The 20856-nt window shown below is 44.4% G+C and overlaps 1 protein-coding gene across 1 annotated transcript in view; it reads right to left on the minus strand.

Moving 5' to 3' along the window:
- Window positions 1–20856, minus strand: part of SLC9A2 (solute carrier family 9 member A2) — an 85145-nt gene that overhangs the window by 19671 nt on the left and 44618 nt on the right. Inside the window, exons 4-7 of the mRNA XM_065929658.1 lie at window positions 13415–13632; window positions 11819–12021; window positions 1535–1623; window positions 831–902 (exon numbers count right to left, since the gene is read on the minus strand). Of these exons, the coding sequence (XP_065785730.1) occupies window positions 831–902; window positions 1535–1623; window positions 11819–12021; window positions 13415–13632 (582 nt within the window). The remainder of the gene's footprint in view (window positions 1–830; window positions 903–1534; window positions 1624–11818; window positions 12022–13414; window positions 13633–20856) is intronic.

Consider the following 20856-nt stretch of genomic DNA (forward strand, 5'->3'; position numbering starts at 1 on the left):
CCCATGGACTATAGCCCACCAGGCTTCTTTGTCCATGGAATTCTTCAGGCAAGAATACTGCGGTGGGCTGACCGTTTCTTCCTCCAGGGGATCCTCTCGATCCAGGGACCAAACCACTCAGCAGCACGATGGCTTTACCACCATGCCCCTGGGAAGCCCACACATCTATGTAAATACACATCATTTTTCAGAGAAGTGTAACTTTAAAAACATTTGCTATTTTCGCAAGTCTATGTATCTCCTCAGGTGCTCTGGAGCTCTGTATTTTACAAAGCCCCTCAACATGTGTGGGAGAACAGACAGTAATGGAACCCCTGGTTTTAAACCAAACAGACTGCATTCCTCAGCCTCCCCCACAGTGAGAAATGCCCATACAATCAGCCCTGGTCGTGCAGGCAGGACATGCGATTCAGCTGGAAGAACTGAGTGCAGCCTCTGATAACTGTGATTAGGAGGAAGCTAGCACATATTCTGTGTCTCTTTGTTGGCTTTCTTCCTGGCATGTGCACATAATAGCTGGTGTTGCAGCAGCCAGTTTTGGTCTGAAAGGCAACGTTGGAAATGGAGGTTCTTGGTGGAGGAAGGGTCCTGGGACCACGAGGAGTCTGTGGAGCGTAATTCACCTGTCAATGGTCAACAGCCTTACCTGATACTTACATAAGAGAGAAATAAGCTTCTACCTTGTTAAAGCTACTGTTGTTCTAAGCCTCTATGAGAGCCAAACTTTATCTTAAAGGACAGACTATGGCACAACAGGAAAGATCTGAAAGTCTGAAAATAACACAAGTCAATGTGCCCAGACTGATCAGAGCCACTTAAAGCCTTCTTACTTGTCTCTCCCAAAGTTGTGACCCCAATGACCACAAATCATCTCAATCCCGGTCTTCACGTGATCAAAAAATCTAAAAACAGAAAAAGCCAGCTGGTTGATTAATTTTTTTCTGAAATCACTCATTTCTGTTTCTATTTACAGAAAGTATTAATTTCTACTTATAGAAATGGTAATGATTATTTCCTGTGCGTAGAAATTATAACTATAGAAATTTATAGAATTCTAATAGAAATACCATTACTATTTGATAGATTATCATGCCTAAACTTCAAAGATGCTGATACTTTTTGGCTTTGGTTTGCTTGAGTTTTCACTGAAAACAAATAAGACAACAATTCATCTTCAAACAAATTCATGAGATGTTTGTCATATCGATCATTAGAATTCATATTTTTTAACACAATAGTTGTAATTTTGGAAACTATGAAGTATGGTCACAATTTTCCAGTTAAAACATTTCAGGCTGAAGTAAGGGCTAAAAGGGGATTCCTTGTCCCTGTATTCCTGAGGTGTGTAGCCTCCATGGGGGCTATGTTCATTCTACCCTCAATTCACCCTCTTCCTCAGCCCACCCCCCACACCCCATCACCCTCTGCCAGTTACCTCTTCTTCAGGAAATGAGACCCTGGTGTCAAGCTGTCTGACTTAATCCCATAATTTTCCCTTTGACCATTTAAACTGATCTGCTACATTAACACCTACCCGACAAGGATTTCCTCACTGACAGCTTGCTGTTTCTTATTGGACCTCTTAACATCAAGGAACTCCACCAGTGGTCGGATAGTTATTCCCTGCACAAAAAGAAGGGGGGAGGAAACCTATAAAAATTCAAGAATAATTTGTAACCTCCTAATACTTGATAACCAACAAAAGATACCCTGCCCCAAGACTTAACGGAGCATAAGTAACATTTTGTTAATTTTTTTCTTTCTCTTTAAAAGCTGGCATATTTTCAGAGGGCCATGTCCCAAAAGCTGCTACTAGAAACAAAAAGTGGACAGGATGTAAGAAATTGAAAATGTGATACTCTGTAATTTTAAGAAAAAGAAAATCCTTCTAAGAAATAATAAAGGCTCACCCAGTTCAGGAGGAATCATCTACTTGTCTTATTCACAGAAAACGTTTCAATGATCATTCATTAAACTGTTAAACAATCTGAATTGAGCGTTTAAGGTGTCCATGTCAGGGTGCTTGGGAATCAGAGGTGGATAGTTAAGAACCTCAGCTTGAGAGATGTCAGAGTCTTGTGAGGAGAGGGATACACCAAAACAGTTAACAAAGTAGAAACAGGAAGAATGAGAGAGAGAGAGAGAGAGGAGCAGTCAAGGAAGGCTCTGTGGAAAGGCCAACCATGGATCTGAGCCTTACAAGATGTTGTGCTGCTAATGCTCACTTGTATCCGACTCTGCGACCCCATGGACTGCAGCCCGCCAGGGTCTCTGCCCATGGGGATTCTCCAGGCAGCAATACTGGGGTGGGCTGCCATGTCCTCCTCCAGGGGATCTTCCTGACCCAGGAATCAAACCTGCACCTCCTGCATTGGCAGGTAGATTCTTTATCGTCACTGAGCCACCTGGGAAGCCCATTATATACATAATACTATATAAATATATATATATATTATAAATTTATATAATACTATATAAATACAATATATAGTATTTATATAAAATACTATATAAATATATAAATACTATAGTATAAATACTATATAAATACTAAATAAATACATACAAATACTATATAAATTATATGTTCTCTCTGCATATGCATGACATATATAATCCTACTTATGAAGTGCACAAAATCGTTACAGAGAGAACTATAAATGTAATTAAAGGATACTGAAAATATTCGAGTTTTAAAAAGACACAATTCCTAGATAGGATTACATAACACCATCATGATGACAATTTTATCTCAGTGTATATGCAATACAATTCCAATCACATTTCCAAAGGATTTTAAACAGAACTTGAATATTTAGAAGCCAAGAAAATGTTCAAAATTAACCTGGAAGAGTAAATATAACCAGAAAAATTTAGACAAAAGAGAATGGTGGTGAACTTACAGCTACCAAGATAAACTCTCAGCTAATATGTTTAAAATTATGTGATATGGATACTAAAATAGGCCAGGGGGAGGAAGGGGTGAGGATGTAGGGTCAAAGAGGATCCCCAAGTTACTAGCCTGGTTGGCAGATGGCTGCTACCACAGGGCATGAAGAATTCATGGGGTCACTGGACTTGGGGAAGGGGTGACTATGTTAAGGGATGCTCCCTGACCCAAATTTGATTGCTATTTCATCTCTCTGCACATCTTTAAGTCTTTCCTTGGTGGCTCAGACAGTAAACAATCTGCCTGCAATGCTGGAGACCCAGGCTCGATCCCTGGGTCAGGAAGATCCCCTGGGGAAGGGAATGGTTACCCGCTCCAGATGACTGCCTGGGAAATTCCATGGACGGAGGAGCCTGGCAGGCCACAGACCCCGGGGTTGCCCCACAGAGTGGGACACATCTTTGCGACTAACACTTTCACTTGATAATATAAACTGTGAGGCACAGATATTTTAAAGGAGGTCGTTCATTTTGTTCCATCAATCCAGCTTCAGGCCTTTTTCAGCTTTAATTTTCTAAAGCATGAATGATTTTAAGCAAACCTGGAATAAGACACACCTTGGGTTCTACCTGCGTTTCCATCTGCCACTTTGAAATAACACAGGAGAGAACAACCATTTTTCAATCAACACATAATCTGCCATTTTTAACTTATGCAAATAGGTATCAGCACGTGGTTTGAAGTGATGGGTGATTTCATGAGTTTCAGATTCCATGAAGCCTCAAGGTTAATAATAGCTCTAGGGGAATGATAGAGTGTGTTCTCAGCACACAAAGTGCTGCTTCATATGCTTTTATCTACCAGCATCCATTCAGTTAATAAGGCAGTGTTTTATATTTATAACAATAAAGTATTGATGAGATGCAATGGAACATTGCATCTTTTTTTCACTCCCTAACTTTATTTTTTTATTTTATATTGGAGTATAGCTGATTGTCATTGTTGTTGAGTCACTAAGTCATGTCCAACTCATTTGGGTTCCATGGACTGCAGCACACCAAGCCTAGTGTGCTTCCCTGCCCATCACCATCTCCCAGAGTTTGCTCAGACTCATGTCCATTGAGTCGGTGATGCCATCCAACCATCTCATCCTCTGTCGGCCCCTTCTCCTCTTGCCCTCAATCTTTCCCAGAATCAAGGTCTTTCCAATGAGTTGGTTCATCACATCAGGTGGCCAAAGTATTGGAGCTTCAAGCTTCAGCATCAGTCCTTCCAAGGAATATTCAGGGTTGATTTCCTTTAGGATGGGCTTATTTGATCTCCTTGCAGTTCAAAGTGAAAGTGAAAGTCACTCAGTCATGTCTGACTCTCTGCGACCCCATGGGCTGTAGTTCATGGAATTCTCCAGGCCAGAATACTGGAGTGGGTAGCTTTTTCCTTCTCCAGGGGATCTTCCCAACCCAGGGATCAAACCCAGGTCTGATGGGCTACAGAAGTCTGACAGGCTACAATCCATAAGGTCACAAAGAATTGGACACAACTGAATCAACTTAGCACGCACTTAGCACACATATTCTAGTATTATATATAGTCTCTCTCTATTTTTCATTAGTCTTCTGTAGGTGTTTATGTTTTCGTTTTTAATTTCCAAATGGGATGAATTTGTGTATGTTCATTTTATGTCTAGCCATGTGGGTTAAAAAATAAAGAAATCCCTTAGTTTTCCAATAAACCACTGAAAGACATATTTAATATTTACAAAGCATAAGTTAAATTTTCATACTTTCATGCAGCTTTGGCGCAATAAACACAACACCCCAGAGCCAGGCCTGGAAGAGAGGAATGGTTACGCAGTGGTCCCAGGGAACATCAGCGGAGTGAGGTTTATTTTTCCCCTGGGTTTCCCAGATGACTCTAGTGGTAAAGAAACCACCTACCAAAGCAGGAGATAAAGGAGACAGGATTTAGATCCCTGGGTGGGGAAGATCCCCTGGAGGAGGAAATAGCAGCCCACTCCAGTATTCTTGCCTGGAGAATCCTATGAACAGAGGAGCCTGGTGGGCTGCAGTCCATGGGGTCACAAAGAGTCGGACATGACTGAAGCGACTTAGCATGCACCCACGTGCCATCGCTGCTTTCTGCCCACCTCAAACCCTCACTCTTCCCCTCCCAGCAAAGTGGGAAAGAAAAAGGAACTGCTGTCTGATTAAATACGGTGCATTCTCTGCGTTTGTTCTTTAGGAAGAATTTTCTTTTGTTTTCTTTGGAGTTAAATTTCATATAAAAAAAAAAGAGGGGGCTGTGGTGGGGGTGGGTGGGATGGCTTTATATTTCTTTGCTGATTTAGCAAGCAACTTCCAGAACAACTTGAAGAAACTGTTTTCATTCATTAAAAAATATTACAATCATGCTATCCTGTATAAAGCTTTCTCACATTCCAAGTTTGATCAGAGAGATCATAAATACAGTTGTACACACAGTGTTTATTTTAGAATAATAAATAAATCCTAGGGGTAAGTAGGGTGACAATCATAGAAGTATCCAAGGAGGAGCCTGTGAACTTGCAAATCCAGGTACCTCACAGTTCCAGACAATGACTTAATAGCCAGTTACAAACCCAGCCTCGTATGGAGGCAAAACGAGACCCCATTCTTGCAATTCCAGTCAACCGTGCTCCTTGATGGACTTCTAGTTAATGACTGAATGAATTTCCAGACTTGTGACAATCTGCTCTATAATTATAAGGACTAACTGATTAATAATTATTGGGCTCTAAAATACTTTGAAAGGAGTTGAGTTTTCCTGTCTTTTAATATTTTACTTAATGTTATGATGAAGACAGAGAAAATCCCCAGGTTAAACACTGCATCAGGTATTGTGTTTACATACATATTTCCTCCATACTGCCTGGGAGGGATTCCATGACTCAGATCTTACAGCAAAGCAAACAGAGGCTCATGGAGGCTGTTAGAACACCGACCCAAAACAGCTTTACTCCAAAACCTGCACTTTCCAGTACTGGGCTCCAGCTCATCTTGATCTGCATGATCATTTGAAAACCAGAGAGACAGCTTATATTGTCTATGTCATCACCAACCTCATTTAAATGAAACTGAATGTACACATACGAGCAATCAGAATTGTTTACTCATTCAATGTTCTGGCTCAGATGGTAAAGAGTCCGCCTGCAATCTGGGTTCAATCCCTGGGTCAGGAAGATCCTCTGGAGAAGGGAAAGGCAACCCACTCCAGGATTCTTGCCTGGAGAATCGCATAGACAGAGGAGTCTGGCAGTCCACGGAGCCTCAAAGAGTCAGACACGACTGAGCCCAGCACAGCACAGTTGATTTATGACGCTGTGCTGTTTTCAGGCATGCAGCAAAGTGCTCCCGTTACGCATTTACGTATACCTATTCTTTTCCAGGTTATTTTCCCACATGGGTTATTACAGAGTATTGAGTAGCGTTCCTGTGTTATACAGTAGTTCCTTATTGATTATCTATTTTATATACATCAGTCAGTCAGTTCAGTCACTCAGTCATGTCCGACTCTTCGTGACCCCATGAATCGTAGCACGCCAGGCCTCCCTGTCCATCATCAACTCCCGGAGTTTACTCAAATCCATGTCCATCGAGTTGGTGGTGCCATCCAGCCATCTCATCCTTTGTCGTCCCCTTCTCCTCCTGCCCCAATCTGTCCCAGCATCAGGATGATCCAATGAGTCAACTCTTCGCATGAGGTGGCCAGAGTACAGAAGTTTCAGCTTCAGCATCAGTCCTTCCATATATGTTAATTCTAAACTCCTAATTTATCACTCCCACAATGAACTTATTTACAGACACACTGCTCTTTTTTAACTTGACACATTAAAAACTTTCTTAATCAGTGTTAACTATTAAAACCTCACTTGTATCTTTTGGTTGAGCTCCAATTCCAAAAAAGCCAAAATACCCAGAGTGTAATAATAATACCGTATATTAATCACCTATGCACACACATTCAATGAGCAACAGTATAAATTTACTGCAGCATTTTTCTTTTTCCTATTGATGTCTGTTCTGATTGTAGAAGTGCAAATCTACATCTGTCCGACCTATTTAATAGTATCTAGAATCTGAGCTTGCATTTTGTGTGTCCTCTCTCGATTACATCTTTTTATTCAGCCTTTTTTATTTCATTTTACAAAGCCTACACCCATGGTGTTGGGGCAGGGGGCTGTTTTTACACTGTGGATATTTGTGTAGATAATAAGAGCTGATAGATTTATCTCCAAACGACCCGGCTGCTACTTGCTCTAGACTGACACGGTTCTATTTTTGTATTTGAGACTCAGACATGACACCTTGAGCTCTGAGAGCGAGGAGAGGAGTCCAGAGCATTGACTCATCCTGGCCAGAGCTTCCGGTGGGGCGTAAGGACAGAGCAGCAGGCTTGGGAAGAGGAGGAGAGTGACACCCTTGGTCTGACCTGTCCCCTCAGCCACTCGGCCCTAAGCTGCTGCTGCAACATTAAAAGGCTCAACGCAAAATGGATTCACTTTCTTTTTCAAACTCCTTTCCTACTTAGGCTGTTGTGTAATATTAAGCATCGTTTAGAAAAGAGTTACGTGTGTAACCGAATCACTTTGCCGCATGCCTGAGGCTAGCACAACACTGTTAATCAAGTATACTCTGATACAAAACAGAAAGTTACACAAATGGATTCAACATATGTCATCATATCTAAAATAGAGAGCCAGTGCGAATTTGCTGTATGATGCAGGGAGCTCAAGCCCAGAGCTCTGTGACAACCCACAGGGGTGGGATGGGGTGGGGGTGGGGGTGGCAGGGAGGCTCAAGACGGAGGGGACGTACATAGACCTATAGCTGATTCATGTTGATACATAGCAGAAAACAATGCAATATTGTAAAGCAGTCGCCCTCCAATTAAAAATATATCTATCTTTTAAAAATGGATTCATTTCACAGCATCATCTCCCCCCTATTCTGAGAGCAGCCACTTGGATGCTTGTCCCAAGGCTCCTGTAAAGACACTGTGAGAAGATGGAGACAGGGTCTCCGCTTCTCTCCACCCAGAGGCTCCATGCTGTCTCCATACATATAGGACAGGAGCTCTAAGAAACCTGGGATGTCTGAACCCAATGAGTATGTTAATCAACTGAACTATACCTAGCCATAATCTGGTAAAGACTGTCTTCTCTCAGGGGTCAGCAAAGCCCCAAGGTTCTGAGCCTGTCTCTGGAGATAGGGTCCCGGGCTCACCCCCAGCTTCCATCACTCACCAACATGTGCCCTGATCAGCTCACTCTCCCTCTCTGAGCCTGAGCGTCCTCAGCTGGGGGAACCGCTAGCCTCCTTCACCAGGGCTGGTCTGGAGGATGAAATGAGATTGTGCACCTAGATAACCCGCATCTAGCGCCCAACGCAACAAGGAAGAAGTCACTGGAGGGCACTGCATGGCAAAGATGCCGGTGACAAGGACCTTGGGGGTCAGGGGCCACTTCTCCACTCGGGGAGGGTCTCCCCAGGCTTCCTCCCTTCCTCCCTCCCCAGGATTCCTTAGATAGGACAAACTACCATCCACAGTGTTGGCAGGCATGAGTGAGTGAAGGATGAACCGCTACGTGGAGAGGTAACTAGAAGGAGAAGAAATAGGAGAACATATACTCACTCTGCACTGGCCACTCTACTAGGTACTTTATTTCTTTATTTTTAAGGATTTTTTTTTAACATGGACCATTTTTAAAGTTTTTATGAATCCATTACAATATTGTCTCTGTTTTACGCTTTGGTTTTTTGGCCGTGAGGCAGGTGGGATCTTAGCTCACTGACCAGCGATGGAACTCACACCTCCTGTACTGGAAGCCAGGAGTCTTAACCACTGAACCATCTGAGAAGTCCCGCAGGCACTCTATTTAGAGTTAAGACCAAACTGGTCTCGACCCACCCCCGCGCCACATTTTCCTGGCTGTGTAAACCTGGGGGAAGGTCTTTACCTGGGTTGCAGTGCCTCAGTTTCCCTGTCTATGAAATGGGAACAAAGACAGTGATTCCTCCCAGAGTTTGTCCCTTAGAACAGTTATGAGGATTTAAAGAGCTAACATCAAAGGTGCTTACATCTGAGTCAGGCATCTAGAAAGCATTCCATGACTACCTGGTAAACAAAATATTTTTTTAAAAATCAAACAAAACATCTCCTGGTTTTCTTACGGTAAGTGTCACTCATCACTCTTCCTCGGTCCTCTCGGCTGCTTCGTCTCCTCCCAGGGTCTCACGGCTGGGCTGTCCCAGAGCCCAGTTACTGGTCCTCTCTTGGTTTCCTCAATGGATTTTCACCCCCTTGGTGACCACTTCCAGCTTCCCAGCTGTTGATCCCAGCCCTGTGCTGCCGACCCAGCTCCTTCCTGGACGCCAGGCTCAGGTACCCCACCCTCCTGTCCATCACCCCCACCCGCAGGTCTCACAGCCCCCAACCTCAAGTGCTGGAAAGTGGGCTCCCAGCCCGCCACCCACAGCGCCTCTTCTCACGTGGGGCCAGTCGGTCCTTACAATAGCTCGGTCCCTCACGGCTCCTTTTCCCGCCACCCCACAGCAAACCCACCAGGGGGTCCTGCAGGGTCCAGCTTCAGAAGTCATCCCAGGACCACAGCCCTTTCACCATCCGGCTGCCACCCTCCTGCCTGCCTGCTGACTGGCTGCACTGCCCCCCGCCCCATTCCCCACCGGACCAGCTCATCTTCACGGTCCCTCCCCACAGTGGCCGGTGGGATGCTCTTACAAAGCAAAGCACACCCACAGCAGCACCAAACTTCCCATGCTGCTTCCATTTCACCTGGAGAGGAGTCCATGTCCTGACACCAGCCCGCCCGACCCCACATGACCCAGGACCCCAGACCCTCCCTCGCCTCCTGCATCCCACACCGCACTCCCCCCCAGCCACGTGGGCCGTGTGGCTTCAGATCTGGCTTCAGATCTACCACACTGTCTTCAGATCTTCATCTTTAGCCCCCTTTGCCTGGAATGTCCTTCAGCTTAGCCAACCCCTTTACCTCCTGCAAACCTTTATTCAAATACCATGTTTCTCATCGTTGCCGTCTATGACTATTCAATCGAGAATTATAACCCTGCTCCCCGTCCCCTGGCCCGAGCCCCGCTGTTTCTTTCTTTTCTTTTTTTAATGATTATTTACTTCTTTTTGACTGCACTGGGTCTTTGCTGCTGTGCATGGGCCTTCTCTAGCTGCGGTGACTGGGGGCTACTCTCTAGCTACAGTGCACAGGCTTCTCAATGCAGCATCTTCTCTTGCCATGGAGCACAGGCTTTAGGGCACTCAGACTTCAGTGGTTGTGGCTCATGGGCTCAGTAGTTGTGGCTTCCAAGCTCTGGAGCACAGGCTTAATAGTTGTGGCACATGGGCTTAGCTGCTCTGTGGCATGTGGGATCTTCCTGGATCAGGGATCCAACCTGTGTCTCCTTCGTTAACAGACGGATTCTTTACCACTGAACCACCACCACCAGGGAAGCCCCTACTGTCTCTTACAGTCCACCATCTTTCACCTTCTCATAGACTCTCACTGCCTCACCTACTAGACTGACTTTCCCTGGAACAGAACCTCCACAGGGTTGGGGACATTTCTGGACATTTTGCTCACTCTTGGACTCTAAAAGCCCAGAGCTCTGTCCGGCACACAGCAGGAGCCCTAGGCATATTTTCTAAATGTGTGTGTGTCAGTCACTCAGTGGTGTCCGACTCTTCGCTACCCCATGGACTGTAGCCTACCAGACTCCTCTGTCATGGGATTCTCTGGGCAAGAATACTAGAGTGATTTGCCATTTCCTTCTCCGATTTTCTAAATGAACATCCACAAAATAGAATCTCTTAAGGGCTGGATGATTAACATAAAGTGAAAGTTGCCCAGTTGTGTCCGACTCTTTGTGACCCCATGGACTATACAGTCCATGGAATTCTCCAGGCCAGAATGCTGAGTGGGTTGCCATTCCCTTCTCCAGGGGATCTTCCCAACCCAGGGATTGAACCCAGGTCTCCCGCATTGTTGGCAGATTCTTCACCAGCTGAGCCACCAGGGAAGCCCAAAGTGAAAGCCGCTCAGATGATTAACCTAAAGAGGTTGGTTAACTTGCAGAGTCAGGACCCTGGCTCAGGCCCATGCCCTCCTACCAGTCTCTGCCCCTCCCCATGTTAAACGTGCACTCGGCCCTCCCTCCGTTCCACGCACAGTTCTACGGTGAACCTACGTCCCAGAACCGCTGGAAGGTCACAGCACAGCTAGCACTAACAAGCACCTTTACGAGGTCAGCCAGGAAGACAAACGCCAAGGATTAGCAAGTGCAGTTCGTAAGTTTCCAGGAGGAAGCTCAGCTCACATGGCTGTTTCCTTAAATAGCAATTCTTCCGTGCTGGCCAAGTGACCAAACTGGACTCTCTGAGACTGCTGCACAATCCAGTGACTGATGAAATGCTGTCTCTCTCCTGCTCTAATGACCAAAGCCTCAAGTTGTTGCTGTTGTCAAGTCACTAAGTCGTGCCCAACTCCCACAGACTAGAGGCCTGGAGAGTTCCATGGACTATCCACGGGATCACAAAGAGTTGGACATGACTGAGCAACTTTCATTTCTTCTTCATAGCCCCGCAGGCTCCTCTGTCCATGGGATTCTCCAGGCAAGAATACTGGAGGAGTGGGTTGCCATTTCTTCCTCCAGGGGATGTTCCCAATCCAAGGATCAAATCCACATCTCCTGCACTGGCAGGTGAATTCTTTACCATTGAGTCACCAGGGAAGCCCATCAAAGCCTCAAGACACCTCAGCAACATGGTGTCCTATGAGAGAAGTTCAGGATGACTCTCCAAGAGACCCATTTTCCTCCTGGTAAAAGGAGGGACGTTGCTAGGAGACAGAGCTCTACTCACCAGGATGAAGACGGTGAAGAATATGACCACGATTGCTGCTGTGATGAACAACTTCTTCCGGGGGAACACGGAGGATGGAAGGAGAAACACCAGCGCGAAGCAGATGGCCCCCCGGAGTCCCCCGTAGGCAATGATGAACTGGTCCTTGAAGGTCAGGGGAATCGTCCGGAACCAGTTAATGACCTGAGTCAGGACGAAGACACCTGAGAAGGAAAACAAAACCGAAAGGAACAGCATGTGTCAGGCCAGGACACGGCAACAGGAAGACACGTTTTCTGTTTCAGGGCAAAGTACAGTTAAGTCCCCAACACAGGAACTTTCAAGTTTCGAACTTTCAAAGCTGTGCACATTTGCTCCCGTGTCTAACCGCATAAATCAGTTCACTTGTCTGGCGTGCACTGTGACTTGTCACACGCGTGCATCCTCTATAAGGGGCTGTGGTTTTGTACTTTACAGGATTCTACAAAGTGGGCTTCCCAGGTGGCTCAATGGTTAAAAAAAAAAAAATCTGCCTGCTAATGCAGGAGATATGGTTTCAATCCCTGATTCGGAAGATCCCTTGGAGGAAGAAATGGCAACCCACTCCAGTATTCTTGCCTAGGACATCCCATGGACAGAGGAACCTGGCAGGCTACAGTTCATGGGGTCACAAAGAGTCAGACATGACTGAGCCACTAAACAACAGCAACTCTGTAGAGTACACTAGTATAGTATCTTCATCTTAAGCCCAGGATGTCACCTATGACGAGATAAAAAGAGCTACCACCTAGACGCTACACAATCTTTTTTCGAGAGGGTGCACAGAATTGAACACAGTAAGGAGCCAGAACATGTGCCATCAATGTCAGGCATGAGTGAAGTTGCAGCTCGCCCTCTGTCTCCTGTTGCTGACGATCCTTCAGCTCTACCATCGCCCACCTCCTCTCCTTCCTCCAGGAAGTAACTCTTCGTGCCTGTTCACTTGATGCCAGCCCCTGGATGCCAGCAGCTGTACTGTTGCTACTGTACTTTTTAAGGTACAGTAAGATTAAAAATCTTCTCTTTATTTTTTGTCTTTGTTAGTTTTTTTATTAGTACTGTTTGTGTGCAAAGTATCATAAATCTATTACAGGACAGTACCATATAGCCGATTGTATTAGTTGGGTACCTAGGCTAACTTTGTTGGACTTACTAACAAATTGGAAGTATGAACATGCTCTTTGAACCAAATTACTTCACACGCAGGGGACCTTCTGTATTTCAGAAGAAGCTCTTTCCTATCCTGGCTCACATCACTGGGTTCTGGGACCTGTGTTGTTACAAGACAGTGAGTGAGAACATGGTATCAGAGACACCAAGAGCAGTTAATTCCACTTAAAGCAAAGGCTTAAAAATACTCCAGGAAGAAAAGAACATGTCAGGATGCAGGGAAAGAAGGAGGAGGAGGACATGGAGAATAAGGAGGAAGAGGAGGAGATGGAGGAAGAAGATAAGAAAAACAAGAACCTAAGATGAAGGGAAGTAACAAGAGCAACCACAAAGCAGAGGAAAAAAAAGAAAGGACCAGTGCTTCTGTACCAGACTCCCAGGCCCATGGAGGAGACACGTGCTTATTACCCAGTGCCCTCCAGATCAGGCAGAAGGCCAGGGTGAAGCAGACGAAGGCCCAGTTCCACTCGTGATTCTTCCCCACAGTAGACACGCCCATAAAGATGAAGATCAGGGTCTCGCTGACGCTGCTTAGCATTTTCATGAAATACTTGATCGTCGTGTAGGATTTCTGAGACACGTTCTCTTCCACGTACTTATTCATGGTCATCGCACAAGCCGTGATTCTGCAAGAAGAGATTAGCTTCTATTTAAAAAGGATAATGGTCCCAATCAGAATATGAGTCAGCAGGTAGCTGACGAGGCTGGCTCTACCCTTCCACCCACAACTACATCATTGATTGATTTTTCTAAGTGACTGTAATTTGCATCCTTGGAAACCCTATTATTTCTGGAAGTCTTCATCAATGTCCAAGGCTCCAACTTGGCTCTGCCCAGCTTTCAAGTCTCTGGATGTGGACATCAGTACATCAGCTAGTCTGCCAACATCACAAATAAAACAAGCTCCTAATAAATTCAAAGCCCATTATCTTCCTATAAAGCCAGTTCCATCTTCTTTTTTCTTCTAGTGCCCCAAATGCTACACTGTTGCCTAAAATCCTAAATTTGAAACTGGTCACACTGGACTTCTCTTTGCACATCCTCAGTGCCCCTCACCATTTGTCTGCTCACCAGTCATCTTCTGTCCCTCATCCTGAATCTCCTGGACCTACTCACTCATTGTGACTCTGATGCCTTACTTCTGGTTCTCATTTCTATTGGGTTGGCCCAAAAGTTTGTTCAAGTTTTTCCGTTAACATCTCATGGAAAAAAATCTGCATGAACTTTTAGACCAACCCAATGCTTATCTATTATATTCACTTCTGGAAAATTCAAAATGTATTCATAGGCTCTGAAAATTCTAAAAGGAAGGAAACTGTTTTGCTTGTTTTCCCCACATTTCCAAAACTCTGGGACCACAGAGCTCTTTATGCTCCTTTTTCTTGACCTCTGCTCTTTTAACTTTCTATTTTGTATTGGAGTAGAATTGATTAACATTGTGGTGTCAGTTTCAGGTGTAAAAAGTGATTCAGCTATACGTATATGTGTACATCTTCTTTTTCAAATTCTTTTCCCGTTTAGGTTGTTACATAATATTGTGCAGAGTTCCCTGTGCTATACAGTAGGTCCTTGTTGGTTGTATAGCATTTTTAAAAAAATTTTTATTGGAGTAAATAAAACATAAAGATGGCCAAGAGGCACATGAAAAGATGCTCAACATCACTAATTACTAGAGAAATGCAAATCTAGACTACAATGAAGTTATCATCTCACACCCATCAGAATGGACATCATCAAAAAATTTACAAACAATAAATGCTGGAGAGGGTGTGGAGAAATGCGAACACTCCCACCCTGTTGTGGGGAACATAAATCAGTGTAGCCACTATGGACAACAGTAAGGAGGTTCCTCAAAAAACTAACAATAGAGTGGCCGTAAGACCCAACAATCCCATTCCCAGGCATATATTGAGAGAAAACCACAAATCAAAAAGATACACCCAAGTGTTCACTGCAGCACTATTTACAATGGCCAAGATGTGGAAGCAACCTAAGTATCCAATCACTTTCATTTTTAATAATAAACCATCAGCTACAGAATTGAAGAAGCCACAAGTGACTCAGCGGTAAAGAACATGCCTACCACTGAAGAAGATGTGGGGTTCCATCTCTAGGTCAGAAAGATTCTCTGGAGGAGGGAACGGCAACCCACTCCAGTATTCTTGCCTGGGAAATCCCAAGGACAGAGGAGAACAGCAGACTACAGTCCACAGGGTTGCAAAGAGGAGCACACGACTTAGCGACTAAATAACAACATAGAATTGAAGCCCCTACTTGTCTCATACTAACCCTATTTCCCTCAGTCCCTCCTGGATTTGGATTTTTTCTTTATCATTCAAGAAGTGATTTTTAAGAGGTTAAAGAAAGTTGTTTTGTGAACATGTTATTTATTTCCCTCTGAGATCATGCTCACATTCATTCACTGGGAAAAATATAAACCACACAGGCGAAAAGCAATCTTTAATTCATTCAGGGAGCGATTTAACAAAAATTTCTATTCAGAAATTATTGAAAACTACAGCTATGCTGTAGGAATAAAAAAAAACCCATGAATTTTACATGAATGTTCACAGGATCATTTTCCATTGCTTTGTGTCCTTAACATGACACCGAGTGAGGCTTCTGTCTGCCAGACACCTCCCTGTAACTCAACACCGCCTCGACCAGCACAGGTGTGATCCTCCAGGGTGAGAAAGAGCCTCGGCAGGAACCAGAGACCTAGGGCCCACGCACCCTCGTTTGGGAAACATGGACATCTTTATGATACGGATGCACTGTTCAGGCTGGGGATGAGTGTTCCAAAGGTCACTTTCTAGTCTGTCACGTACAGGTCAATGCACAGAACCTCTCAAACAAAATACAGGAGGTATTTCACTGCAAACAGGGGTCTTTTCTTGACATAGGGTGCTCTAAGCCAGTCAAACCACCTCCCCTTCAATACCACCCTATGTACTCAAAACTACAAATGAGCTTTGTTGTTGTTGCTCAGTCGTGTCTGACTGTTTGCAACCCCATGGATTGCAGCACTAGTCTCCCTCTAGTTAGGGAGGCACACACATGACAAACCTCGACAGCGTATGAAAAAGCAGAGACACCACTTTGCTGATAAAGATCCCTACAGTCAAAGCTATGATTTTTCCGGTACTCACGTACAGATGTGAGGGTTGGACCATAAAGAAGGGTGAGCACAGAAGAATTGATGCTTTTGAACTGTGGTGTTGGAGAAAACTCTGGAGAGTCTCTTGGACTGCAAGGAGATCCAACCAGTCAATCGTAAAGGAAATCAACCCTGAATACTCATTGGAAGGATTGATATGGAAGCTGAAGCTCCAATTCTTTGGCCACCTGATGTGAAGAGCCAAATCATTGGAAAAGACCCTGATGCTGGGAAACATTGAAAGCAGGAGGAGAAGGGGGCAACAGAGGATGAGATGTTTTGATAGCATCACTGACTCAATGGACATGAGTTTGAGCCAACTCTGGGAGATGGTGAAGAACAGGGAAGTCTAGTGTGCTGCAGTCCATGGGGTCGCAGAGTCAGACATGACTTAGCAACTGAACAACAACAAGGACACATGACACTCTTATATTGAATATGTGATGTTTAGAAGCCTATTCTATAGGCTGGAGGGGAAAACATGAGATTATATCTTCAGCCATATAATTAAAGTTTATCTCCACAACCCAGCTGGAAGCTTCATGGGGGAAACAGTGTCATCAATGCTTATCACAGTGCCTGGCACCTCGTTAGTGTACTCTCAATTCATGGGAATGATGGGGTGTCATCGACAGATCTGTATTTTAGAAAGAAATCTTAAGTAATGTGCAGGACAGATCTGGATGGGCACGACCTAGAGACTAGAGTCACCTTCTTTCCCACAATGGTTGTTGGTTTTCAAAATCCACTGCAGCACTTGGTCCGTATAATCTCCCCAAACAGGTCCACCTTTGAATGGGTGTTAGGTTCTATTCCATGTGACTACATAGAGGGAAGGTACATACAGAATTCACCACTGCCCTCTGGTTTGTTAAATCCACACTAGGGTTTAACATAACTGCAGGGTGATTTTTACCAATTTAGAGATGGAGAAGCTAAAGCACGATAACTAGTGGTTTTTAGATTCACCAGCAGTTGAGATTTTTTTTTCTTCATCACTGTTCCACTCTCAATGCAGTATAGAAAAATTTCAGGCCAGCTAATACTGTCTCAACAGTCTTCAGGGAAAAAACAGACTTTCTATTCTGATATTCTGTCACCAGACTATTTTCTGACTAGAAAACTCCAACCAACAGTTTTTTCCTTTATTGTACTCCATGCCTCCACCCTGGTGGTCAATGAAACAATGTTCACTTCCTTTCCACCAGCATGCACACTCTCAAGCAGGGGTTGGCCTTCTTCCTCCACCTTGGCTCCCTGCACGCAGTGGTACCAGGTATATGTTCACCTGCTGCTGGCTGAAAGTGAAAGTGTTAGCCACTCAGTCATGTCCAACTCTTTACGGCCCCATGGATTGTATCCGGGTAGGCTCCTCTTTCCATGGGATTTCCCAGGCAAGAATATTGGACTGGATTGCCATTTCCTTCTCCAGGGGATCTTCCCAACCCAGGGACCAACCCAGATCTTCTGCCTTGCAGGTGGATTCTTTTATCTGAGGCACCAAGAAGCTGCTGGCTGAGTCTAGCTTAATAGAGACCCAGAATTCTTCACTACGCAGTTGGCAACTGTAGAACCAAAGAGAAAGGCATCCATACAGATGGTGGGTGGTGAAGGCAGACTTCTGGTTATGAAGATAAAATACGTACACACCTTATCTGTCTTTACCTACATATTGTGTAGCCATGACTCAGTTCATTCACTTTATGAATACAAACGCTTTTATGTCTTTCAAGAATGATCAGTTCTCTAATTTCAGTTGCAACATTGGGAGACCTGTTTAGAACTAGAATTGAACTGATAGAAAGGATGTTGCTAAAGTCTCTGGTGTCCATGCCATGTCTGTGTGTGATCTTAAAATGTATGGATTCAGTTGCAGGAAAAGACAGCCCAAACAACAGTTGCATATTCTCCATAAAGTCTTCATCAAACATAAAAGCCTGCTTCACTAATCAGAGCCAAGCATTAGCAAAGACGAGGGACAATTAACAAGCTTTCTCTGCACTGATTAAAGCCAGGTCTGCGATGACTCAGGGTACACTGCAAGTTCTCAGAATAAAGTACTCACTCATGTGAGGTAAATTAATTATTCCAGGGCACAAATTACTATATAACGGATCGCCTCTTCCAGTAAACCTGACAACCCAGAGAGAGTGAGTTTGACACATGAGGAAATGAAAAGAAAAAAAAAAAAGTTTTGCAAAGAAATATCCAACCACAAAAACTGAACAACCTAACAACCTTTCTTAAAATTTCAAAATGAAATGAATTCCAACAAATATAGATGTTTGGTATTCATGAATTCTTGTCCATTTCATGGATTTTCCACATCTTTTGTATTTTTCTCCTTTGGATGTGTTCAACTATTACTTATAGTTCATTTTCTGGCTCCTAAAGTTTGGTCCCTGGGTCAAGGTCTCCTGGAGGAGGAAATGGCAACCTCCTCCAGTATTCTTGCCTGGAGAATCCCACGGACAGAGGAACCCGGCGGGCCATGGTCCATAGGCTCACAAAGAGTTAGAGACGATCGCAGCGACTTAACACACACAAAGCAATCATGGTTTTGTGCAAAAACACATAAGAGGCCACAGCTCATTGTCAAAAGTATGATATGAAATACAAGGCATCAAGGGACCCGCGTGTCCACTGACTCTAGTTGAGGACTGCTGGTGAAGGCATGAGTGACAAAGATTGGACCAAGATCACGACGATGGAATTAAAGTTTTCCAGCTGGAGAACACCTGGTGGACATTGGGAGAGGGTTGCAGGCAGGTATGAGAATCAGCTGCTATGTGACAACCCTGCACCAGTGAACAGGCAGAGTGTTCCCCGGATTTAACCTGGGAGCACTGAGACCCTCATCGGAGGCTGCCACTTTCTGGAAGTCCTCCTGCTCCTCACACTAGTAACCGAGAATTATTTCTAAAAGTATACTTTGTTGACCACATGATTCTGAGTAGTCCTTGGAAAAAAACGCAAATGCCAAGACCCCCATCTGAGACCTAAGGACTCAGAATCTCTGGTGGGGTCCTGGGATTCTGTATCCATAGCAACCTTCTCAGGTGATTCCAAAATACATCAGAGTTTGAGGAAACCAAGGGAGCCCAGGAAGAAGGTTCAGAGGAGGAAAAACGAAAGAGAAAAAGAGCTGACACTTGAATCCTGTTATTTAAAGATCTATTGGAGAGTGAAAACAAGGGTTCGCATGAGATGTGAGGACTGTGGCGGATTTAATTACGCTTTGCCACCTGTTTTCCCTTCCCTTCTCACAATATTCATGATTTGCATCCGCGTGTGCATTCCCACCTTCTCTTGCCTAGACTAGCATGCAGGCACCTTCGCTCTGCTGCTGAACACACGTTCCCACCCTCCTGCCTGGACAGAGTCCTCATCCCTAGGCATCCAGCAAGCCTGAGGCCCTGCCTTCTAGCTTCCACTGCAGTTCTTGTTGTTGTTCAATTGTCAGGCTTCCCTGTCCTTCACTATCTCCTGGAGTTTGCTCAAATTCATGTCCATTGAGTCAGTGATGCTATCTAACCATCTTACCCTCTGAAGCCCCTTTTTCCTCCTGCCCTCAGTCTTTCCCAGCATCAGGGTCTTTTCCAATGAGTTGGCTCTTCACACCAGGTGGCCAACAGTATTGGAGCTTCAGCTTCAGCATCAGTCCTTCCAATGAATATTCAGGTTTGATTTCCTTTAGGATTGACTGGCTTGATCTCCTTGCAGTCCAGGGGACTCTCCAGAGTTTTCTCCAGCACCACAATTTGAAAACATCAGTTCTTCTTCAATGCTCAGACTTCTTTATGGTCCAACTCTCACATCCATACATGACTACTGGAAAAACCACAGCTTTGATTATACAGAGGATTATTCAAACATTATCAGTGTCCTGAGGGATGGTGTAAAAGGGTTTAGAAGCTCTCCAATCATGGATTCACTAGAAAGCAAAAAAAAAGAGCGAGTAACCTCCCTGCTTACAGTTTCCAAAGGCTCCCGAGTGTCTACAGAACAACACAGGCCAAGACTAGGCATCTGCTGGGGGCGGGAAAAGGACAGAGTGGGAGTTTGGGATTCGCAGATGCAAACTTTTATATATAGGATGGATAAACAACCAGGTCCTGTCGTATATGATTAAGCTGGACTATAAATAGCTTAGATATGGAAGCAACCTAAATGTCCATCAACAGATGAATGGATAAATAAGCTGTTGTCCATATATATAATGGAATACTGCTCAACCACAAAAAAGAATGAACTAATGCCATCTGCAGCGACATGGATGGATCTAGAGATGATCATATGAAGAGGTTGGGATTACCAGATGCGAACCATCATATATAGGATGGATAAATAATAAGGTCCGACTGTATAGCACAGGGGACCATATTCAATATCCTGTAATAAACCATAATGGAAAAGAACCTGAAAGGAAATAAATATATATATATAGATAACTGAAATATGTATATATGTATAACTGAGTCACTTCACTGTACAGTAGAAACTAACATAACATTGCAAATCAACTACACTTCAATAAAAAAGAAAAGTAGACATGTGCCTCTCTTATCACCCTAGACTCAGTTCTTATGTGTAGGTGGGCGCTTCACCTGGGAGCCTCTGTCTCTCCCCAGAATTCCCTTCTCTTCATCACTGAGGCTTCAATGCAGTATCACCAGCCCCACCCCCACTGTAT

The sequence above is a fragment of the Muntiacus reevesi genome, chromosome 3, assembly GCF_963930625.1.
Source record: "Muntiacus reevesi chromosome 3, mMunRee1.1, whole genome shotgun sequence".
NCBI classification, from domain to species: Eukaryota; Metazoa; Chordata; class Mammalia; order Artiodactyla; family Cervidae; genus Muntiacus; species Muntiacus reevesi.